Source organism: Hippocampus bargibanti, linkage group LG09 (assembly GCF_051943395.1).
Source record: "Hippocampus bargibanti isolate YZ-2025 linkage group LG09, ASM5194339v1, whole genome shotgun sequence".
Taxonomy (NCBI): Eukaryota; Metazoa; Chordata; class Actinopteri; order Syngnathiformes; family Syngnathidae; genus Hippocampus; species Hippocampus bargibanti.
In genome coordinates, this window is record NC_142742.1 from 13,897,305 (window position 1) to 13,921,963 (window position 24,659).

The following is a 24,659-nucleotide window of genomic DNA, read 5'->3' on the forward strand; positions in this document are numbered from 1 at the left end:
TGGAGATTTACAACAAAAACAATCCTGTATGATGACAAGCATTTGGTGGCTCAGGAAAATGTAGAATGGCCCTGATATAAAGACATTTCCCTACTCCTTCCTTAGTATCACAAATAAGCTGTAGTCACAAATAAATGGACTCAATATATTATTATTATTATCATCAATCCCCCTTATTCAGTGTCGGGAGTGGGTTGAATACATTGATTCCTCCTTGACGCATACACAATATTTTCTTTCTATGGTGAAAATGCCACTGTACAGTGAACAGTTGTGCATTGTACCTGAAAGAACTTGCACTGAAAGCTATGCACATTTCATCAAAGAATGAAATTGTCAATATTCCCCAAAAAATTATAATCACGGAGTCCTCAAATATTCCTCTTTATCATTTTGTCAGAACCATCAATAATGAAACAAAACCAAAGTCTATAAAATTCTTAGAATTTTTTTAAATGTTAAGATGACTATCTTCTGGCTTCAGCTGCTGGGGACTATTGATAGTCTATAGATACATGTTGTGTTTGGGAGCCTTTTACTGAGCGAGTTGCTTGTTCTGTAGCTACAAAGGGACATATGTCTTCTTGTGCCGGTCCCAGGCCCGGATAAATACAGAGGGTTGTGTCAGGAAGGGCATCCGACGTAAAAGCTTGGCCAAAACAAACATGCGGATCAAACCTCTCAAGATAGAGGTCACTGATTTGCTGTGGCGACCCCTTGAAGGGAAACGCCGAGAGGAAAATAAGAAGAGATACAGTGATACCTCAGTTTATGAACGCTCTAGCTCAAAAGATTTTCACCTTCCGAACAGTGAATTCGCGAGAATATAGTCTTGCCGAACGAACTCCTTTTTGTCGGACGAACCAACCACACAGCGCCACAGTGGCTGGCGGACTGGTTTTCGGTGGATGAACACTAAACCACACGGTCGAACAGCGCCATGGTGGATGGCGGACTAGTTTTCCACACCTCCTTTGAGTGCAGATGTGGTTTTCTATCGAGTGGAGTACTTTTGCTATTATGGACCGAAAAAGACCCCGAAGAGGACACAAGAAAAATACGGTCGAGCAGAAGATCATCGGAAAATACGAACAAGGTGTGCGTTTGTGTGACTTAGCTGTCCCAGTACCATTACGCTAAGTCGACCATTGCTACCATCCATTGACAACTACCATCACAAAGGTAAATAAAACTGCTTTATTATATAGTACAGTTTATTTCTTTAATTACATTACAGTTGCACATTTATTATACGTAAAATAAGGTATATTTTGTGTAGTTTTGAGGCTTATTTAGTAGAAAATTATGGGGACCTGAGAACGGATTACTGTCATTTGTAATGTTTTTTTTAATGGGAAATAGATGTTTCGCACACAAACTTTTCGCCTTGCACATACTTTCTGGGAACCAATTAAGTTTGTAAGCGCAACTTGATGTCTGTTGTACCAAGGCTGACCCGCGATAGGCAGCATTTTGCCGCAAGGTTCAAAACCTCCAGTGAGGTTAAAAAATAAATTTTATGATTAAAGTAAGCAGCTAACAAAAAATCCGAGATACCCCATTTCACTTTAAACTACAATTATTTTAGTTTTAGAATTCTACATTTCGAGCGCAGGCGAGTGTTTTCAGTCATACATATACACTACTGTTCTGTCGAATCAGTGCAGATTGTTAAAAAAACATTATCTCAAACACGTCATATACAGTGCAGATTGTTAAAAATCATACTAATCTCAAATCATCTCATGGAAAACGTTTCTTGAAGGGTCATTGTTTCAATTATTTTCCCCTTTAAAATATGAAATGCTTTTCGATTGCTTTTATCCCGATTACAACAGAAAGTGAATTATTTCTGTTTAGCATCGTCACTAGTTGTGTACAGTAAATACGTTTATGACGTTTCCGGGTGACCTTGAACGCACCGTTTGTCACAGTTGAGCTCATCCTCTTGGTTTTGAGCATGCGCAGGAAGAGGCAGTCAGGGTGTCGACCAGGGTTCTTAATCAGATGTGAAGCCTCACGCTATGGCTTCGGATCGACCCGGCATCGTTTTTGAAACAATGACCCGATGACGGAAATACATTTTTTTGTAAGAAATGCAAATGAAGTAAACGACTGTTTTGGGGATCAGATTGTCGGATTACCACGTCATTTGTTGGCTATCTTTTGTTAGAATGACATCCGGAGGGACTGGGAATTAGTCTTTCGCACAACACTTTTGTATGATTGCCAAATCCTCTGAATTAAGTGTTAAATATCGGGCTGGGTTGTGGACCGTTAGTTCATTCATTGTACATTCATCTAGATTTTCAAATCTTTTTACTGTGGAATGGGAAATATATTTTCACATTGTTCTAGAGTCACTGACAAGTAACGTTTAGTGATAAAAATCACTGGTGCACTTTAATCTGCTGGATCCCCTTGTTTTAAGTTATAATACATCTAAACCCATTAAAGATATTGGTTCCATAAACTGGTGGATGTAACAGGCTGATCCTCCCCAATACCTGCATGCAGAGCCACGAGTGAGCAGTCCAAACCATCAACGAGTACATTCCCAGTTCCAGGATTCTGTCAGTGAGATGCTGAGGGCCACGGTGGGGTCAGTGGAGGACCGGGATGATGAACAGGAAGATGAAGGAGATGAAGAGCTGCGGGATGGAGGGGTGCCTTTCTACGTCAATCGAAGCGGCCTGCCCATGGATGAGGAAACCTGGGAGAGGATGTGGCGCCATGTAGCTCGGATCCACCCACACGCAGATGCTTTGGGGAAGGGCATCCGGGGTGCAAGTGATCTACCCAAGGTAAATATTTAAATTCAGTTAGGTTCCGAAATATTTGGACCACAGATCAACTTTTTACATTTGCGTATCTATACACCAGCATCGTGGAATTGAATAAATAATGAATATTATCACATTTGATAATAAAGCTGACTTTGACTTTTGATAAACATGGCATTGAAATGGGAAATACGTACTGTAGTTTTATCTCTAAAAGGTGTCACAAAACTTAGGCAACTTTGCCATTAACCATTTTTAATATTCAGATAAAAGTTCTTCATCTGAAGTTCCACTGATGTAACCATTTGGGATGGTGTCTCCACTTTTATGTATAGTTTTTGACAAATACGGTCACTTATGTCTATATCTGAATGAGCATTGTGATTGGCTGCTGTGTGAATATAGGCGGTACTTGGGAAGAATGATTACATTCCCTAATGATTACAGTGAGTTATTGCCCTTTCCACAAGGGAGCAGCATTTCCCTTTTGTCCATGTTAGCGCTTTGTTCCAGCTTTAGCTGTTGTTAAAGCGCTATATAAACCGATATGTATGTGTAGCTAGCTAGCTATTAGCTATCTTGCTGGCTACCTAGCTAGCTAGCTATTTGCTGTCTATTAGCTATTTGGCTGGCTATCCATCTGGCCACGTGGCTAACTATCTAGCTAGCTATCTATTAGCTATCTAGCTATCTATCTAGCTATCTATTAGCTATCTGGTTAACTTCTATCTATTTGAGTTACTTACGGGTTGAGTGAATGCTGGCGCATGTGGCTGCCGCTGCTCACCAACAGAACAAAAAACTTATCCCGTGACTGTAAAGTGACCTTGAGAGTTTTGAAAGGCGCTTATAAATGAAATGTATTATTATTATTGTGCAAAGACAAACAATCGTAGCACAGAAAGGCAAGGGAAAAGAGTTATCCAAAAGCATATTGGTAAAGAGATGTGTGGGAAATCATTCAAAACTGCCTTTCTCAAAATACCTACAGTATTTGCCTTTCCCATATAGCTGATCATCTGATGTGGTACGATACACAATAGAAGACTTGTCCTAGCTGGACATATTGTCCATATGAAGTGTACATCATGCACAGACACTTTCCACTCACTGTATCCTGTAACTGCATCTCTCTCTTGGCAGTCCATCGAAGTCGAGGATGACGTCGCTTCCATTGCTTTGTGGGGTATTGGACAGTGGTTATTGGCGCTGGCGGCGATGCCACTGTAGGTGACTATGAAGCCCGATTCTGGAGCCACAAATCCTGCCACATTCAGGACATGTGAGGCCAGGACCGGGCTGGCGAGACGGTACTGAAGCAGCACAAAGGTGTCTTTGCTCGTGCCGCACGATCCTCCTCTGGGTGCGCTTGTCTTCAAGTTGTGTCACCCCTTCGTGGCATAAGGAGCGCCACAGTGGCCTGTTCACTGCAGCAGACTCCAGATCGCTGGGCTTGATGTTGCAGTTCTTTAGAGTCTGTTTAAGCTGGTCTTTGTATCGCAGCTTAGGACCACCAGGCTTCCTCTTCGCTGACAAGAGTTGTCCATAAAGCACCTGTCGAGGCAAGCGGCAGCTAGGCATCCGGATGACATGTCCAACCCACCGAAGTTGCCTCTTTGCCAGTATGGCCTCGATACTGGTGGAGGCAGTGCGTTGAAGGATGTCGGTGTGTGGAACACGATCCTGCCAGGTGATGCCAAGGATTCGTTGGAGGCACCTGATGTGGAATGCATCAAGGCGTCTCACATGGCGTCGATAGACGGTCCAGGCTTCTGCGCCATATAGCAGCGTGGACACACACACTGCTTGGTAGACTGCGACTTTTGTTGGAGTTCTTAAGTGGTTGTTTTCGAACACACGAGTACGCAATCTGCCAAAAGCTTTGGAGGCTTGATGGATGCGGGCCTGGACGTCATCATCAATTAGACAGGAGGGTGTTAGAATGCTGCCGAGGTAGCTGAATTGTTGGACAACCTTGAGGGGTGTGCCACTGAGGGTGAACACTGGGGTTGGAGAACTCTCTTTTGCCATGACCTCCGTTTTGGTTACATTGATCACGAGACCGAGTGATCGGTAGACGGAGGACATGGTATCAAGGGCATTTTGCATGGCAGCTGGGCTGTGGGCCAGCAGAGCACAATCATCTGCATACTGTAGCTCGTGGATGCCGCTGATCAGGGTCTTGGTCTTGGCCTGTAGGCGTCTGATGTTAAACAGGTTACCATCCAGGCGGAATTGGATTTGTACGCCGCCACCTTCCTGGATGGACTTATGGAAGAGGAGCGTAGCTGCCATCAGGAACAGGTTGAATATAGCAGGGGCCAGTACACAGCCCTGCTTCACCCCGACTTCCACAGGGAACGGGGAAGATTGCTGGCCACCAACAAGTACAGTTGCTTGCATGCCGCTGTGGAACTGTTTTAGGATGCCGAGAAATTTGGAGGGGACGCCAAATTTCTGCAGTATGGTCCAGAGAATGTCACGGTTAACTGTGTCAAATGCCTTTGTAAGGTCAATGAAGGTGATATAGAGGTCCTTGTTTTGTTCCTTGCATTTCTCCTGAACTTGGCGCGCAGCGAAGATCATGTCCAGAGTGCTTCGATCCTTCCTGAAGCCGCATTGTGTCTCTGGGAGGATGTCTTCGGTAATGCGCGATGTAAGACGGAACAGCATTACTTTTGCAAGAATCTTGCCAGCAACAGAAAGTAGGGAGATGCCACGGCTGTTGCCGCAGACTGACTTGTCCCCCTTCCTTTTGTAAATGGTGACAATGTTGCTGTCTTTCCATTCCTGAGGAAGTGTCCCGTTTTGCCAGATGTTGCAGATGAGGTGGTAAAGCTTCCGTGTCAGGAGGTAACCGCCGCTCTTGAAGACCTCAGCTGGAAGTCCATCAGGGCCAGGGCTTTTGTTGTTTTTAAGGCTCCGGATTGCAGAGAGGACCTCTGTGAACTGAGGAGGTTCATCAAGGGAGGGAACTGATGGAAGCTCTGGGAGGGAGTCAAGGACAGATGTGTCTGAAGGGTTTACTTGGTTGAGCAGGGAGTCAAAGTGCTCTGCCCAGCGCTCAAGTATTAGCTGTTTGTCCTTCAGTAGTACAGAACCGTCTGCAGATTTAACTGGGACAATGTGTTGTCTTCGTGGGCCGTGCAGGGATTTTACAGCATCATAGAAGGCGTGTGTGTTGTTGTTGTCTGCATGCCTCTGGATTTCTTGGGCCTTGCTGAGCCACCACTTGTTCTCCATCATCCTCAGCTGTTTCTGTGTTTCACCACGGATGGCCTTGTAGTGAGAGAGGAGAAGTGGAGAATGAGGGTTGGAGAGAAGTGTGGTATGGGCTTTGCGCTTGGCTTCCAGAAGCTCCTGTATGGCAGCTGAGCTGTTATCGAACCAGTCTTGATGACGTTTCTGAGTGAAGTCGATGGTCTCAGAGGCAGCTTGATGAATTGTTGTCCTCAATTTTTTCCATCTGCTTTCAACATCAAGGTCACCGTTACTGGTGTCGTTGTCCAGGCTGGCAAGTCCCTCTGCCAGCTTGTGGCGGTAGCTGGCTGCACATTCTGGGGACTCCAGGGCCCTGGTGTTAAGACGCCTTTGGGGTTGCTGTTTCTTATGAGGAGGTCGAATTCTCAGCTTGAGCCTGGACTTGATCAGTCGATGATCAGTCCAGCATTCAGCCCCACGCATGGCCCGCGGGATGCAGACGTCATTTTGGTCTCGTTGCCTTGTGATGATGTAGTCCAGTAAGTGCCAATGTTTGGACCTGGGGTGCATCCATGATGTGATGTATTTCTTTTTCAGCTGAAAGATGGTGTTAGTTACAATCAACTGATGCTCAGAGCACAGAGTGAGGAGTCGGAGGCCATTGCTGTTTATTTTCCCCGTCCCGTGCCTTGCGATTACTTGTTTCCAGAGCCTGGCATCAGTACCTACTCGGGCATTGAAGTCACCCATCAGAACAAGTTTATCAGAGGCAGGGATTTTGGATATGTTAGCATCCAGGGACTCGTAGAAGGCATCTTTGGTGTTATCGTCAGCATCCAAGGTGGGAGCATAGGCGCTGATTAAAGTTGCGACGCGACCTTTTACCAGGGGAATACGCCAGGTCATAAGCCGTTCACTGATGCCTTGGGGGGACTCAGGGATGTTACTGAGTAAGCTGCTTTTCACAGCAAAGCCAACTCCATGGAGTCTTCGCTCATTCTCTGGGAGACCCTTCCAGAAGAAGGTGTAACCTTCACCAACTTCTGTGAGTGAATCCTCGCCTGAGAACCGAGTCTCACTGAGTGCGCCAATATCGATGTTGTACCTTCTCAGCTCATGTGCGATGAGGGCAGTTCGTCTTCGAGGTCTCTCCATCCCGTCTCTAGCATCGAGGAGGGTGCGAAGATTCCAGGAAGCCAGGTTCATAGTCATGGGTTTGATTATATTTCGTTTTCGACCGCAGAGGGGGGATGCCTTGGTGGCTGCGGTGGGCCACCCAGGTGTGGTGGAACAAGCAATGTTTAGGTCACCTTTTCTAGACCCTTCCCCTATAAGGAGTGAGCAGTGCGGACCCTGAATAGGGCTGCTCAGACGCACAGGATGCTGCCGAAGGATAATGTTGCTCCATCCCATCTTCGCAACGACCATCAATCCTGTACCGCCCCTGTGTAGGAATCAAGCTAGAAGCTTCCAGTCACATCCATGACCTGCCCCCGTCACTTTATCCTATCGCCAGTGGACTTATATGGTGTAAGCTGAAACCTGCGCTACTAGTGGATTTAGTGTGAGGGACGGGGCGCGCAATTCCTTCCCCCACATACTTGGCCGCACCCACTGTATTCCAGTGGCAAGAGTGAAGACTCGAGACGACCTTCAGGTGAGTGCGGTTGCAAGGGGCTGCCGGTGGTCCGATCTGTTGGACTCCGCCTACGCCTACCCCCGGGTGCGGATTTGGGATCACTCTTTGTCTGGCCTCTACCCTCCAACCTGTTCGACTTGGGTGACCCTGCCAGGAGTACAAGACTCCAGCCGACATAGCTCTCGGGGTCACGGAGACGCGCAAAGTGCCTCACCACGATAAGGTGGTGATCCCAGTCGAGGCACACTGTAACTGCATGTTACACAGAGGTCCACATGAATAATGCAAACTGCCTTTTTTGTCTTGCAGATTGCAATGCCAAGTGTGCCTACATACCAGCCTACCACCACAATTCCACTGCGCCTAGAAGCCATACAGAAATATATCAGGGAATTACAGTATCCTTTGACAATGGAGCAGTGGTTTTTGAGTACATTCTATTGTTTTCCAAACCCAAATTGCCTTTTCTTTCTTGTTCCATTTCATTAAAAAAGATGGGTCAATATATATATAAAAAAATGATAGGATTTTTTTTAGCAATTACAGCCACGCTTGAAATTAATCCATACCGGCTTTGAATATCACAAGACACTTTAATCTATGGTGCCTTAACTCTGATTTACAGATATAATCACACTGGGACGCAGTTTTTTGAAATCAAGAAAAGCCGTCCTCTTACTGCGTAGGCAAACATTTTTTTAATTACCCATATGTGTGATTTCCATAATTTTATGGAAGCCTTGACTTTGTTGTATACCTAAGTATACTAGGTGATGCATGTGTTCAGTGTTCTTAATGAATATGACTAAACTAGGGAAGTTCTGATAGACAAAATAAGATGTAATGTTTAAGCAAAACAATACATTATTCTTATAGTCCTGTTTCATACCATAATACTGTGATGTGAAACTCAAAGCGTTTAGTACACTTTTATCTTATTGTCACATTGTTCTGCACAGGTTGATGGACATCGCTAAGGAGATGACGCGTGAAGCCCTGCCAATCAAATGCCTGGAGGCGGTGATCTTAGGAATGTATCATTACTCCATTACACTTTTGCTCAATCATCAGTCCCCAACCATAACTGGGCCAAGGGGCATTTGGTACCGAGCTGCACATAGAAAGTGAACCAAAAACATACTTTATCGATCAGTGGGAAATAAGTTTTACTTAAAAAAAAATCTAGATTTTCCACCCGTGACAAACCTCACGGGAAATACGGACATAAAATAATTTAAAACCAGAAGCTAATCAAGACAACTTTGGAGAGCTTTGAAAATGAGAGAAAAGGCCAAAGAATGAGACCAAAGAGCTAAACATCACTGAGACAATATCCAGTAAGTCAGTCATACTGACTGATTTTCTAATCCGTCTCCCTATTAGTAACCAATCATAGTAAAAGTAGAAAAAGTCTGAATACAGCTTGGTAAAAACTAACAACCTGGTTGACCATTTTTGTTCAGTACATTTCCTTGACCAAGCTTGGCAGTTACCTGACCAACAGCATGCCGGCTGTGGAGCGTTTTCCCCTCAGCTTTAAGTCTCAATTCTCAGGGACTCACTTCTACCACATTGTGCTGGGAGTCCACAGCGGTGGACGGTTTGGCGCGCTGGGCATGAGCCGGCGAGACGACCTCATGTTCAAGCCCCTGGAGCACCGCACTCTGATGGACTTGGTGCAGGACTTTGAAGTTGCCTACAGAGGCTATTGGCACACCCTGCTGAAGGTCAAGATCGGCCAGTACGTGTCGCACGACCCTCACAGTGTGGAGCAAATAGAGTGGAAGCACTCCATCCTAGATGTAGACGGGCTGAGCAAGGGGGAGCTCCGCAAAGAGCTAGAGAGGCACACTCGAGACATGAGGCTTAAGGTAAAAATTTGGTTCAGTACACTTTATCTGGATTTGATAAACGTTTCCAATGTTTGTGTGTTAATTAGGGACGCCAATAGCTACATGAGCTGTGGGAATCTTTTTTTCCTTCATTTTACAGTACCAGCAGGTGTCAAAGGTCTACAGTAATCCCTTGCAAATTCGCGGTTCAATTATTGCGGGCCTTGATGCCTCACACATTTTTTTGGAACCAAATTAAAATGACAGCGAAAGTCATAACAGTACAGTGTAGTAAAACAACAGCGGGTCACAGCTAGCAGCATACAGCAGTCATTAGATTTACTCTTGTTATTTTTTTAATTTATTAATTCATTTTGAGGCATTTCTCTGCTGTAAATGCACAAAACTGAACATTAGTTCAGTAACCCAAAACATTGGTTTCATTTGGCCACATCTGACAATGAGTCGACAAATAATGTAAACACATTTTTCATCGCTTTGCTTGCTGTACTTTTTTTCATTTGTTTTTGTGCTGACTCGGGCCAAATCTGATTGGCCGAGAGACGACACTACTGGACAGCATTCAACCTACCTGAATGCTTATCCCTCCTCCTGTTCTCGCATCGCATTCGTTCAGGTTACGTACAGTACATATTCTCTTATTTTCATTCGTATTTAATACTCCCCCCCCCCGACAATGGCTCCTAAACGCGCCCCGTGCCTTCAAAGTCCTCCAGCGAACCCAAAAAGAAGAGGAAAATGATGGCAGTGAGTGAAAAAGTAAAATTCCTTGACAAACTAAGGGAAGGCAAAAGTTATTCCGCTGTTACATGCCATTACAACGTCAATGAATCTATAGTGCGTTACATCAAGAAACACGAGTAGTGTACTGTACCTGTAAAGATTAAAATACAGTATATACTGTATGTTGATAGTGGACAGTTTATTGCATTAGAGTTTTGTACTGTACTACAAACATTTACTGTGCATCTTTGTCCATGTCCTGCACTGTGGTCCACTAAATTTGGCCTTGTAAATATGTTTTTGTACTCATACATGTAAATTTACTACATCGCGCGTGGTCCCGGTCTGCATTAACCGCGATAAATGAGGGATTTCTGTATATAATATGATTTGTAATCAAGGTATATGTTAAATTACTGGGCTGCCCTACAAATACATAACATCTGCAAATTATTATAATCTCATTGGGATAGAAATAGTAAATGAACTTTATTTTGGGAGGCTATTGGCGATAAGCGTTTTCCATGAAAAACAAGTTGGTGCCCCAATCAATAAGACAAAATGTAAAAAAATGTTTGACAAATTACATCGCTGAAGATGAATCATGAAACTGAGTTGACCCACAATACTACTCCAATGATGCTCCCGTCGCAGCCACATGATGAACAAATAATGGCAGCTTTGCTGCTGAACTCTGCATGTAATAAAACTAATGTGGTGGCTCAAAACGCTTTCCCGCACAACTCCTCAATTCATCAATTGCTGCTGCATTTTACAGCGAGCACTCAGCACAATGACATTAACTCTCCTTGGTCATGGTTACATTTTGAAGTGGGCTGTGCCTTTTTTTTTTTGCAGATCGGAAAGCCTGCGCCCCCTTCTCCCACCAAAGACAGGAGAAATAGCATGGGCTCACCACTCAAGGGACAAGGAAGCCCCATTCGCAGGGTCAGCCGTGTTGAGAGACGGTACGATTGCCCATTGCGGGTTTGTGGTTTAACCTAATAACCGACTAGTGACAATGCTAAACTTGTTTTCATTTCAGTCCATCTGGAGACAAAAAGGCTTTGGAACAGACAACATCTGGAGAGATGAGCGTGTATCAGATTCGAGTGTGAATATTTTTTTTTGTATCTTTGACAAAGCCAACAGGCCCATTGTTAGTCTGCAAAATAGTCTCGTTCTCATGTGTTTTTTTATTACTCCTTGAGCATTACATAGTATGTGCATAAATGCTGCTCTTGCATGTAAACATTTTACCAACTTTTTACATGCAGTGTACGTTATCTGAAAAAAGTAGAGTATCAAGCAGCATAAATGTGCTCCTTGATACTATCAATGTGTGTCATTGTACTGTAAATGTGATGGATTACTTTGTGTGATTGGATTGGATTGGATTTGCCTTTATTAGTCTCGCAGACTAATAACTACTAATGACTACAAATTAACCCCTGTGCCTTGTGATAAGACTAAAACAACACAGTCCTTGTCATCACCTGACTAAATGCCAATGAGAATGGTCATTCTTTAGTGTGTACGTTTTTAAAATGTCAACACCTTCAAGGATGCATGCATGCTTAGAGAACTATGGACCTTAGTGACACATCATTGTGAATATCTCATGCCTCGAGATGAGTTGAGTAAATCAAGGACAAGGCACTATTTAGCATACTATGGATTTTTTTTCCCTCCCACTTGTACTCCAGCGACTTTGCTCATTTATATGAACATTCTTTGTAGCATTTTTTTAAAAAAAATTCACTTGCCTTAAAAAGTGACCACTTCCAAAAAGATGTCAATGTATTAATTGGCGGCACTTTTTATGCCTGTAGTTTTAAGAACTGCTGCGTTCTGCTCTTTTATATGTCACAGTTGTCATATGTAAAATATTGCACATTTAAAACATGCAATCATCAATAAATTGTCACAGACGTGTGTCATATTTGAGTGATCCATAAATTGCACCCATGCATTAATTAGTTGACATCTAGTGATTGACTAATGCAGTTGGTGGATAGCGGCCAATTTTGATTTGTACAATACATGCGAAGGATTGTTCTTGGGTTGAGAAAAATTCAGATTTATTTCAAACAGAGTTTTGAAAACAAGGGGGGCAAGGTTCCATAAAATCTCTAACCTCCATTTTTATGGTCTCCAGATGCAAAACACTCGATTACTGTTTACGAAACTAAGAAAAATGTTGCATCCTATTAGGAAGAAAAATCTCCTGACCCACTTCTTTATTCCTTTTACATATTGGATGCCACGTAAGCAATGAATACATACAGGAGTTTAGTTCACAACTTGTGTAAACCATTCTGAAACCACTCAATAGGGAAATCACAAAGATTGATTCTTCAAATGCAATTTTTTTTATGCGGAGTGTAAATAGAGGTCAACGAATGCATACAGAATCATCTGGGCTTGAAAAAAAATTTTACATCCTGGGATGGAGGAGCACGCAGCATTTACTTGACCATACTGAGTACTGCACCCATGATGAAGAACAAGAGGATGGGGTCCAACAGGATGTACTGAGAAATAGTGATGCAGCCCGTGTCTGTCAGGAAGAAGCGAACAATAGGAAGTGAATGACAATTGACATAGTGCACTGAATAGACGTTGAGTTGAGAGACCTACCAAATATGAGCAGCCAACCAGCAATGAGAGCGGCTGTGTTGGAGTGAAAAAGCTCCAGTACGATGAGGTAGGCAAAAATAGGGAGAAAGGAGCCTAAACCAGCACAAAACTAGACGAAAACAATCTGCATTATGTTTGAAAAGGAAATATTCGAGAGCTATTTTTTGTCTGGCCATACACTCACCGGTGAATATGTGGTCCATTGACAAGTTAAACATGAATCCCAAATAATCTGAGCTACATACCCCTCTCATCCCCCAGTAGTTGTGGTGTTCATATTTATCTCCTGGCTTTGTGAATGGCAATGTGCCATCATAACCACTCATGTGTATATATATTTTTTTCTTTTCCTTCCCACATTCAAAAGACATGCATGGCAGGCAGATTGAACGCTCCAAATTGTCTGGACATGTCCACACCATCTCAGTCTGGCCTCTCTGACTTTCTCTCCGAAACCTCCAATATGAGTTTTCCCTCTCCATACTCATTCCTGATCCTATCTCAACCTGGTCATTCCCAAAGAAAATCTTTAAATAAAGTCACATCAATTAAAAAAATGTATGTATTGTATATTTCTTACATTAGTAATTCGTTTTACATATAGCTGCTTTATTTTTTGAATAAATTCGATCCTAAAAACGGTCTCTCTAAAAAAAGCCGGAATTCCCATCATTTCAACAGCTTTGTCTGCCCCGTCTTGTGATTGGTTAACACGAAGCGAAGCGTGGACACCTGGGATATGTATGCTTTTTGGACATTCTTATACCCAGTCAAATATGATAACGTACTGCAATTCCCACAAACCACACCAAAGCTAGTGTCACGATTGCTGGTGGCTTGCTCTGTAACGTGCCCACATTCTATATTGGTTGTGGTAAATACAGAATACGAAATATGCAATCGTTTTATTTAATTAGGCCTAAACAACGTAAATGAATATAATTTATGTTAAGCGTAAATGTCTTTGTAATTGTTTGGAAGGACCACTTTTGTTTAACTTGTTTGACTGGATTTAAACACGAATAAGCTAGGATAAGTATGCGACAAGTGTTTTTCATAAATCGTGCGACATATACTGTATTCAGGGACAGTACTGACACACGTGGCCGTCAGGACAGCGATGCGGTTCATATATCACACTTCCTGCCGGCTATGTGATCACATTTTGCATCATAAAATTTTATTTTCAACCTGCTAGCTCGTCATTTGGAATGGACGTTTTCTTCTGGCGTTTTAATGGAAAATGAACGATGCTCAACACCGTTTCGAAATGCAGGAGACACGTCAGTAAGACACAGAAAGACCTTTTTGCCGTCTACTCCTAAATCTACTCATAAAACCCCAAATAAGGATGGACACATCACAGAAGATGACAGTCAGCAAACTAATGGGATTTTTTCCAGAAAAAGAAGGTCCACTGGTAATGAGCCCACCAACAGAGGACTGCTTCTCTTGTTGGTTGGACTGTCCTTCTCCACACGCCTCTATCAAATAAAAGAGCCTCCTCATGTGTGGTGAGTGTGCAAAACATTCCTCTCGAGTTTCCATACATATTGCACTTATTCGGGCCGTGGGTGAGATAGTGCCTATCTCCAGCTCCGTTCAGGGGAGCTTTTGGCTCACCAACCTGCGTTCTGAAAAGCGTCTCGTTATTTTTGGTACTTATTGTTGTTTTCTTCTTTGGTCTTTAAGCTGGGATGAGACACACTTTGGGAAAATGGGAAGCTACTATATCAACAGGACCTTCTTTTTTGATGTCCACCCACCTCTGGGGAAGGTGAGATCACGACTTTCTGTTTGAATTTCAGTTCTGAGAACGAAATTCTGTATATCAATTATCCCATTTTGGGTATTTTGGGGCAATTTTCCAGATGCTGATTGGACTTGCTGGACACATGAGTGGTTATGATGGCACATTTCCATTCACAAAGCCAGGAGATAACTATGAACACCACAACTACTGGGGGATGAGAGGGGTATGTAGCTCAGATTATTTGGGATTCATGTTTAACTTGTCAATGCAGCACATATTCACCGGTGAGTGTATGGCCAGACAAAAAATAGCTCTCGAATATTTCCTTTTCAAACATAATGCAGATTGTTTTCTTCTAGTTTTGTGCTGGTTTAGGCTCCTTTCTCCCTATTTTTGCCTACCTCATCGTACTGGAGCTTTCTCACTCCAACACAGCCGCTCTCATTGCTGGTTGGCTGCTCATATTTGGTAGGTCTCTCAACTCAACGCCTATTCAGTGCACTATGTCAATTGTCGTTCACTTCCTATTGTCCGCTTCTTCCTGACAGACACGGGCTGCATCACTATTTCTCAATACATCTTGTTGGACCCCATCCTCTTGTTCTTTATCATGGGTGCAGTACTCAGTATGGTCAAGTTCAACCAGCAAAAACACAGGTTCCCAATTGTTTGTCTAATATGCTTGCAATACAAACATATGCAATTTACATGAAATACACAACTTTCATCCATCCAATCCCTTTTCAACACTGCTTATCCTGAAGGGGGTTTAAGCAGGTGCTCAGTGCTGGAATCCGTACCAGCTAACTTAAGCTGAAGGGGGGACTATACTGGTTGCCAGTCAGTTGCACATATACAAATGACTGATCTCATGCCACCCACACAAAAGTAATGCGAGTGTACTGCTACTCCTTCAGCAACTCAATTACAACGGCATTGCCGTAAAATTACAACTTTTTTTTTCTTATTATTCTTTCCTCTCATGCGTCTTTTTTGAAATGTGAATATATTCTATTCTTGGAACAACATTACAATTTTATTCTCTGAAAATTGTCTTTTCAAAAGCTGTTTGTCTTTATTCCAATTACAAATTTGACCGTGTAATCCATAAATAGATTTATAATTACAACTTTATTTTTAGAGTTGTATTATATTATTCTAATTGTTTTTTTTTCTTTCAGTGTAGCCCTTTTAAGTCCCTCTCACTGCCTGTCAACATAATGAAAAAAAATGTATATCTTAGTCCATGTGGAAACAAAAAATCATGTTGGCTTATATGTTTTCTAGGCCTTTTTCTGCTCCCTGGTGGGCTTGGATTGTATTTACCGGTGTCAATCTTGCTGGAGCTCTGGCGGTAAAGTTTGTGGGCCTTTTTGTTATCCTGCTGGTGGGATTGAACACTGTATCAGACCTCTGGAGGCTTTTAGGGGATCTGGACCTATCACTGGTAAACAGCCATGTGCAGTAAACAAAAGTAATGTGTCTCTTCGTCAAATGTAATGTTTTTTGCTGCCATTAGGTGGACGTTGCAAAGCACCTCTTGGCTCGAGTTGTGGCGCTAATCTCGCTTCCCATCTTCGTCTATGTTGCAATATTTGCAGTCCATTTTGTGGTGCTGAACAAAAGGTGAGTATTGGATGCAGTTTGATGTCACCCATTCCACTGTTGGATTTATCACAGTGAAATTCTTTATCAGTGGGCCAGGAGATGGTTTCTTCAGTTCTGCCTTCCAGTCTCGCCTCATCGGGAACAACCTGCACAATGCATCAATGCCTGAGTGTAAGTATGATGCAACATGTATTATTTTGACCACATGAGTACAGTTATATCAAGTAAAAAATATATAATAATAACATGGGTGACTGTCTGTGTAAGCTCTCAGTCGTACAGGAGTGGTCCATCGATGAGAAGGTTTCTTCAGCCGTCATCTGTACAAAAGTGAAGGTTTCGGACGTTTCGCCTCCTATCCAAGAGACTTCGTCAGCGAACTAAAGTCTGACTGGTCGTATCGGCCCCATTTATATATCCCTAATGTCCAGACCTAGTGGCGCCGGACACAGCTATGATAGGTCCCTACTCTCAGGTTGGGGGGGGGGGGGGCGCGGGACCCCCCCCTGTGGCCCCACTGATTGTTCCTACATTCCTGACTAACGATTGGCCTATTACCCCCACTCCCCCCGGTATCACCTCATCAGCATAACGACCCTCATCAGCATTGCGAAAGTTGCCTAACCTGTTTTGCCTGAGCAGGCTATTGTATGAACGATCCAAATTGAACCTCACACCACCCGACCGGTTTAATGAAGGATTTTGTTGTTTTATAAGAATCGCCTCTTTTACCCCCCTTTCAAACCATCTATGTTCTTTCGCTAAGATTTTAACCTCATTGTCGTCAAATGAGTGGTTAGTAGCTTTTAGGTGCAAATGTACTGCCGATTGAGGCCCACTAGTATTATCCCTGCGATGTTGATAAAGTCTTTTTTTGAGAATTTGTTGAGTCTCCCCAATGTACTGCTCTTTACAATTTTCATTCTTACAATGTATGGAATAAACTACATTACTTTGTTTTTCATTTGGTAGCCTATCTTTTGGATGCACTAATTTTTGCCTTAACGTGTTTATCGGTTTGAAATAAGTAGGAATTTTATGTTGCCAAAGGACTCTTTGTAATTTTTCAGAAACTCCTGCAATGTACGGTACTGCTACTCCTCTCCTTTTAGAATCTTGAGAATTATTGGTTTCGTTCGCTATTCTTTCTTTCTGACATTTGTTGAATGACCACTGAGGGTACCCACAGTTAGTGAGTGCTCTCCTGATATGTTTTGACTCCTTTTCTCTACCTTCAGTGCTAGTTGGTATAAGTTTAGCCCTATGCTGGAGGGTTCTGATAACTCCTAGTTTATGTTGTAAAGGGTGGTTAGAGTCAAAAAGTAAGTATTGGTCAGTGTGCGTAGCCTTCCTAAAGACTTCTGTTTTTAGCGCTCTGTCCTCTTTTATAATTACTTTACAATCCAAGAAGGCTAGTTGGTTCTCTTGAATGTCCTCACGAGTAAATTTAATGTTGAAGTCTACAGAGTTGAGATGATCTGTGAAGGATTGAATTTCTTGTTTCTTATACTAGGAAAATTCTAAATTTGCGAATTAGGAGACTTAACATAGAGATAAAAAACAAACAGTCAGAAATAGAAACTTATTATCAGCGATTACAAACTAATCTTACCCACAAAATCTTTCAGGAAGTGTGTGAATTTACTAAATCCGGTTATATGAGGCACCACAGCAAAACCAAAGAGAGACAAAAGGGTAAATTTCAAAAATTACTTTTACTGAAACAATCTCAGCTACTGGTAAACACGCGTAAAATTAGGTATGAACAGTTTGCAAGGGAGAATTGGATCAAAAATTTGTCAGACAGAGATCTCTCAGAGACAGAAAAGGCAGTACTTACCAAAGGTTTAAATTTCTCAGTGACTCCTAAAACTATACCTACAATAGATTATATCACAGCTACTGAATCGGCTATTAAAAATAACAAACTTTCGTATGCAGAGGCAGATGATCTACGCATTAAAATATCAGCTCTTCTCAGTAGTGCCAAACTTCCTCCGTCCAACATAACATTAGAAGAGAGAAAGGCGTTAACTACTCTACAAAAAGACAAAAATATTACTATTTTGCCAGCAGACAAGGGCAGATGCACAGTGCTGCTCAACACATTGGATTATGAAGACAAAATAAATAGGTTAATCAGTGATTCTAACACGTATGAGCAACTAAAAAGGGACCCTTCCAATAGATACAAGAAAGAAATGATTGACTGTCTCCAAAAGCTAGAGAAAGGAAAACATATAGATAAACAGATGTATTTTAGATTATACCCGGGAGAGGCCACGCCATGTATCTATGGCCTGCCAAAAATACATAAAGAAGGGTTCCCCCTCCGACCCATTGTTTGTAGCATTGACTCCTCTACATACAATGTAGCCAAATATTTAAAAACTATTTTAGCTCCGTTGGTTGGTAACACAGAATACCACGTAGAGAACACCACAGGGTTTGTAGAGAGGATCAAAGACCTCATATTGGAACCTGAGGAAACTTTGGCATCATACGATGTGACTTCTCTCTTTACATCTGTCCCAACCCCAGCAGCAGTCTCAGCGGTGAGGACGAGGCTGCTGGCGGATGTTTCTCTGCATGAAAGAACCAAACTGAAACCGGATCACATCTGCCAATTATTAGAAATCTGCCTTAATACTACGTATTTTCAATTTCGGGAAAAATTTTATAAACAAATCCATGGTTGTGCTATGGGCTCACCAGTTTCACCCATAGTGGCTAATCTTTACATGGAAGAGATGGAGAAACAGGCCCTCACATCCTTCCCAGGGACAAAACCTCGACACTGGTTTAGATATGTGGACGACACTTTTGTCATAATTAAGAAACAAGAAATTCAATCCTTCACAGATCATCTCAACTCTGTAGACTTCAACATTAAATTTACTCGTGAGGACATTCAAGAGAACCAACTAGCCTTCTTGGATTGTAAAGTAATTATAAAAGAGGACAGAGCGCTAAAAACAGAAGTCTTTAGGAAGGCTACGCACACTGACCAATACTTACTTTTTGACTCTAACCACCCTTTACAACATAAACTAGGAGTTATCAGAACCCTCCAGCATAGGGCTAAACTTATACCAACTAGCACTGAAGGTAGAGAAAAGGAGTCAAAACATATCAGGAGAGCACTCACTAACTGTGGGTACCCTCAGTGGTCATTCAACAAATGTCAGAAAGAAAGAATAGCGAACGAAACCAATAATTCTCAAGATTCTAAAAGGAGAGGAGTAGCAGTACCGTACATTGCAGGAGTTTCTGAAAAATTACAAAGAGTCCTTTGGCAACATAAAATTCCTACTTATTTCAAACCGATAAACACGTTAAGGCAAAAATTAGTGCATCCAAAAGATAGGCTACCAAATGAAAAACAAAGTAATGTAGTTTATTCCATACATTGTAAGAATGAAAATTGTAAAGAGCAGTACATTGGGGAGACTCAACAAATTCTCAAAAAAAGACTTTATCAACATCGCAGGGATAATACTAGTGGGCCTCAATCGGCAGTACATTTGCACCTAAAAGCTACTAACCACTCATTTGACGACAATGAGGTTAAAATCTTAGCGAAAGAACATAGATGGTTTGAAAGGGGGGTAAAAGAGGCGATTCTTATAAAACAACAAAATCCTTCATTAAACCGGTCGGGTGGTGTGATGTTCAATTTGGATCGTTCATACAATAGCCTGCTCAGGCAAAACAGGTTAGGCAACTTTCGCAATGCTGATGAGGGTCGTTATGCTGATGAGGTGATACCGGGGGGAGTGGGGGTAATAGGCCAATCGTTAGTCAGGAATGTAGGAACAATCAGTGGGGCCACAGGGGGGGGTCCCGCGCCCCCCCCAACCTGAGAGTAGGGACCTATCATAGCTGTGTCCGGCGCCACTAGGTCTGGACATTAGGGATATATAAATGGGGCCGATACGACCAGTCAGACTTTAGTTCGCTGACGAAGTCTCTTGGATAGGAGGCGAAACGTCCGAAACCTTCACTTTTGTACAGATGACGGCTGAAGAAACCTTCTCATCGATGGGTGACTGTGTTTATTAAACTGCAGAATTTTAATGTTATGCTCTGTGACACATTTGGCTTTTTTGACAATTTATCTGCAAATGACAAAAACGGTTTAAAAAGAAAAAAATCCTTGTTTATATCAGGAAATGTGTTGTTTATCGCGTGCAGATCTGGCGTATGGCTCCACCGTTACATTGAAGAACCTTCGTATTGCTGGAGGTTACTTGCACTCTCACTGGCACTTGTACCCAGAGGGAGTTGGAGCAAAGCAGCAGCAGGTCAGAAGCACACGGTGAAAAATTGTCATCATGTACACGGTAATGACGTCTGTCTAAGTCAGTAGCTCACAAATGTGTCGACATGCACTTGATTGAACCAAAGAATAGCAGTGAACCTCACTGCCTTCAGCTACTCTGATCACAGCTCGTCTTAATGCATTCATACCAGTATAACCACAGGACCAGTGGATAGGAACACGTGGAGTGGATATCGTGAAACAGAAAATTGCTTCTTTTTTTTCTTTTTGAAAGCCTGGAAACAGTGGCCGCAAGTTGGCCCTTACTGTTGCACAGCATATACTGTCCAAACATTCTGCTTTTTCCCCTCTAGGTTACAGCCTACCTGCACAAAGACTACAACAACTTGTGGTTGGTTCACCGGCACAACGACACAAACTGTAAGGAAACGCTGCAAACCGTTGCTGTATTTTTCAATTAAAGCATTTATTCCATTTTCAATCATGTTATAGCTCAGTCCGAGGCCCCTGAATTGGTTCGCCATGGTGACATCATCAGATTGGAGCACAAAGAGTCAGTACTTAAGATGGAAGTTGCATTGTATCAATTGCTTCAAATAAGTAAAGAAAACTTCGAATGCCTTTCCTGGTTTTCTCAGAACAACTCGAAACCTTCACAGTCATCTGCACGAGGCCCCACTGACTGGCAAACACTTCCAAGTTACGGGGTATGGCATTGTGAGTAGATGACGTACCGAAAATATTCATAGACACCAAGGGAGTTGTACTTGGGAAAATCTCAAAATTGGAATACAATTTATTCCGTTGTGATTGATTTTCATTCCAAAGTTTCAATAACTGAAATGGGGAAACACTTGGTTATTTTCGTTTTGTAATTCAAACGATGACAAAAAGTGCAGGGAGTTGCCAATGTATACTGTATGTGTGAACATTTTAATCAAGAAGCATTGCAATTCCCTGAAATTGATCTCGACTTTAGATATCTAAAATGATTGGCCGTCTGCCTCTCTTATCATGTGGCATCTTGGTACAAAGATGACTGATATTTTTGTGAGTGGAGGCATTTCTATAGAACACGCTGAAAGCCCCGTCAAGGACAAAAGTAATGGTTTGCTGCCATCTTGTGGATTGGATTTGGATTTGCCTTTATTAGTCTTGCAGTGGAGAAATTTACATTTCACAGCAGCAAAGTTATGAAAGGAAGGAGGTTATAAGCTTTTATGTGGGAGAGGGCGAGATCAATTGTGTTTATTTTGTTTGTAATTCTCTACACGGGTCTGTCTCCATCCCACAGATTATTATCAAACTTTATGTTGTCATGTTATTGCTTCTGGGCATCCAGACCCAAATTCCTATTCAATGACGTTATCACGTACTGACACATCAACAATTCTATCCTTGAATATCTGGAATATTGCAAATGCAACCGGGTCCTGTCTGTCCATAGAATCATACTGGTGACAGTAATGACCTCTGGCAAGTGGAGGTGTGCGGAGGTCGCAAAGGTGACCCCGTGAAAGTGCTACGCAGCAAAGTCCGGTTTCTGCACAAAGCAAATGGTTGTGTGCTTTTTTCTTCTGGGAAAAGCCTCCCCAAGTGGTAAGGATGAGCTCATCCACTTTGAACCATCAAGTAATTACACTTTGTTCAGGCTGGCCTCCTGTTTGTGTTCAGGGGCTGGGAACAAGTGGAGGTCACATGCAGTCCTTATTTGAAGGTGACTCCCAGCTCTCAGTGGAACATTGAAGATCACGTCAATGCCAAATGTATGCGCCGCCATAGTCTTAATTTTTTCTTTGTTTTTTAAGTTAGTCATTCACCATTGCTGTTTTCTTCTTCTGCTCTTGTTGTCTTAGTACCCAACATCAGTCTGTCAGTGCTGAAGCCTCATTTTCTCGAGATCCTAATTGAGTCTCACATTGTCATGATAAGAGTAAGTGAAAAAAGAAAGGTTATTAATGTTCATATGATTATATTATGATTATTTTTGATTAGGGTAACAGTGGTTTGAAGCCCAAAGACAATGAGGTGAACTCCAAACCCTGGCACTGGCCCATCAACTACCAAGTGAGTTATAATGAAAACGAATGACTTGCAAAACCAATTTCAAATAAACGGTGCTTGTCTCTCGTGAAGGGACTGAGATTCTCAGGAGTGAATGAAACAGAGTATCGTGTGTACTTACTTGGTAACCCTGTGAGTAATTAGCTTGACTTCTCTCATCCATTATGGGTTACGCATCACCAGCATACATGAATATGCTTTTGGTTAATGTATTTTTAGGTGGTCTGGTGGCTAAATCTGGCGTGTTTGGTGTTATATCTGGTACTGGTAGCAGTTGCTTCAATTGCCTTCCAAAGAGGAATCTCAATGAGCCAAAGGAGAAAAGGTAGGATTGATTTGGCAGTGATACTCAGGGGAACTGCCTTTTGGGCAAATTCATTCATGCACCATTAAAAGAAAACAGTCCACTTTTGGGCCTACAATGTGTAAAACCTCTGTAACCACTCTAACCCTGCTTCTGTGTGAATCATGTTATTAGTTAAAAATGCCAATTTTATGGCTTTCAGGTCATTGTTTTGTACTCATGAGGGGAGGGGGCATCCTTTTCCTTGGCTGGCTCCTTCACTACGTCCCTTTCTACACCATGGGCCGGGTCCTCTATTACCATCACTACTTCCCTGCAATTCTCTTCAACAGCATGCTGACAGGTACCCCGACCCATTCCCATTGTGCTCAAGACAATACAAACATGGAGAAATGTTTGTCGATCACAGGAATTACATTGGATTTCCTGTTGAATATGGTTGACCTTCTGCTCCAGCCACCGTATTGCGACTGGCTGCAGAGACTTGCTAAAGCGTTACTTCTGTTGATTGTTCTGTACAGGTGAGACGAAATATATTTTTTTCTCTTGCACCATTGGTGCACAAGCCACCATTATTTTTTTAAATGTACCGCTTGGTTGGGTAAAATGTAAAATAGCTTATTCTTATGATAAAATAAGAATAAAATGTTATATTAGATTTTATTTATAAAGGCATAAGCAATTTTTATAAAATAAAAAATATTCCATGTAATTTGCCATTTGTTGAATTAGATGATTTTTAAAAAGTTAAATGCACTTCAATTTTTTATACATTAAATTTGAAAGCGGATGGGGATTATGAGTTCGAAAGTGACATAAAACACATAAAATGGTTTATTTGACTTATGAAATAATTGTCATGTAGAATATTACTATTAATCGCTCATTAACCAATTGTTTATAAATAGAGAAGTCACTGTTAAATCTGAATCAATAATTTAAAAATAAGTGAATGCAAAATTAATTAAAATGCAAAACAATCTGACAATTAACCATTTTGAGAAGCAACTTTTAAAAGAATGCAACAAGTACGTATTACATCAATTAATAATAATCATAATCATCATAATGAGTGGCCAATATTGAGGATTCATGTGGTTCGCAGGCTGTGCTTTTCCCTCCCATGCTTTAAAACATGATTATGTTTCGCTATTTTTCATATATCCTGTGTAATGTTTCTCATTAACAGCTTCTATCTGTTCCACCCACTCACATATGGCATGACGGGGCCTCTGGCACACGAGCCTGGCAGCTCAATGTCCGGACTGAAGTGGATGGAGTCCTGGGAGTTCTAACGAGTTCTCAGTAAAGACACCACTTCATTTATAAAATGAACCCTTTTGTGATTTCACAGTCTTATAGTGTTAATGAAAATGTTTTTTCCCAGTGACTGTACCCGGTAAGGATTCATTTGCGTTTACCGTTTTATGATGGAGGATTTAGGGCCATATGTAATAAGTGGCAACCTCTCATAATTGTACTGGATGTTAAAAGGATGATTTTTTTTAAGTGCCTAAAAATATGGAAATAGATTAAGAATTTATTTGGTCATTAGTTTGAGACCCTTTATTATACCTATTTAGATCTGTGTTTAAAAAAAAATATTTTTGTAATAAAGCTTTTTTATGGCGTCTGTGCATATATTATAGTCAATGTTAATAAAATGTCATATTTGTTAGAACGTTTCTTCCAGAAATTATTTCTATATCATGATCTCCAGCCATTTTCTCATTAAAGTAGAGCTAAACTAGATGCTTATCCAGATGACGATTAGCCAGATTTGGGTTACACTCTGGATTTATAGCCTGC

General features: G+C 41.9%; 2 protein-coding genes and 1 long non-coding RNA gene across 5 annotated transcripts; 2 read left to right on the forward strand and 1 right to left on the reverse strand.

The window, feature by feature from the left end:
• The first annotated feature begins 1,969 nt into the window (after window positions 1-1,969).
• On the forward strand, window positions 1,970-11,835 carry vash1 (vasohibin 1). Of its 3 annotated transcripts, none has more exons than XM_089004979.1 (8): window positions 1,970-2,089; window positions 2,518-2,804; window positions 7,933-8,021; window positions 8,249-8,305; window positions 8,583-8,657; window positions 9,113-9,494; window positions 11,058-11,167; window positions 11,245-11,835. In XM_089004979.1, exons 2-8 carry the CDS (start codon window positions 2,583-2,585, stop codon window positions 11,315-11,317), a joined length of 1,008 nt encoding a protein of 335 aa, XP_088861105.1. In that variant the 5' UTR covers window positions 1,970-2,089; window positions 2,518-2,582; the 3' UTR covers window positions 11,318-11,835. The 3 variants fall into 3 exon arrangements, with proteins under 3 accessions (XP_088861105.1, XP_088861104.1, XP_088861103.1); XM_089004977.1 differs by having other exon boundaries at window positions 1,986-2,089; window positions 2,562-2,804; XM_089004978.1 differs by having other exon boundaries at window positions 1,974-2,804.
• A 527-nt stretch (window positions 11,836-12,362) lies between these two features.
• On the reverse strand, window positions 12,363-13,423 carry LOC148893722 (uncharacterized). Its single transcript, XR_016116101.1, has 3 exons — window positions 13,024-13,423; window positions 12,840-12,948; window positions 12,363-12,759 (listed from the first exon to the last, which is right to left on the reverse strand). It is a non-coding gene; the product is annotated as an uncharacterized LOC148893722 (long non-coding RNA).
• A 241-nt stretch (window positions 13,424-13,664) lies between these two features.
• pomt2 (protein-O-mannosyltransferase 2) lies at window positions 13,665-24,531 on the forward strand. The gene is made up of 21 exons (XM_089004988.1): window positions 13,665-14,353; window positions 14,532-14,616; window positions 14,711-14,815; window positions 14,952-15,060; window positions 15,141-15,249; window positions 15,880-16,039; window positions 16,112-16,218; window positions 16,289-16,371; window positions 20,395-20,504; window positions 20,836-20,902; window positions 20,975-21,035; window positions 21,121-21,199; window positions 21,930-22,081; window positions 22,157-22,248; window positions 22,339-22,415; window positions 22,478-22,549; window positions 22,619-22,678; window positions 22,766-22,871; window positions 23,053-23,193; window positions 23,260-23,371; window positions 24,040-24,531. The coding sequence occupies exons 1-21, from the start codon at window positions 14,076-14,078 to the stop codon at window positions 24,143-24,145; spliced, it is 2,271 nt and encodes a 756-aa protein (XP_088861114.1). The 5' UTR covers window positions 13,665-14,075; the 3' UTR covers window positions 24,146-24,531.
• The last annotated feature ends 128 nt before the right edge of the window (window positions 24,532-24,659 follow it).

Coding starts and splice junctions, on each gene's coding strand:
- vash1 (XM_089004977.1), top strand. CDS start 2,069: ATGACGGAAATACATTTTTTT. Junction 2,805..7,932: donor GTGCAAGTGATCTACCCAAG/GTAAATATTTAA, acceptor TTTGTCTTGCAG/ATTGCAATGCCAAGTGTGCC. Junction 8,658..9,112: donor GAGGCGGTGATCTTAGGAAT/GTATCATTACTC, acceptor CAAGCTTGGCAG/TTACCTGACCAACAGCATGC.
- pomt2 (XM_089004988.1), top strand. CDS start 14,076: ATGGAAAATGAACGATGCTCAACACCGTTTCGAAATGCAGGAGACACG. Junction 16,219..16,288: donor TTTGTGGTGCTGAACAAAAG/GTGAGTATTGGA, acceptor ATTCTTTATCAG/TGGGCCAGGAGATGGTTTCT. Junction 21,036..21,120: donor ATCAGATTGGAGCACAAAGA/GTCAGTACTTAA, acceptor TGGTTTTCTCAG/AACAACTCGAAACCTTCACA.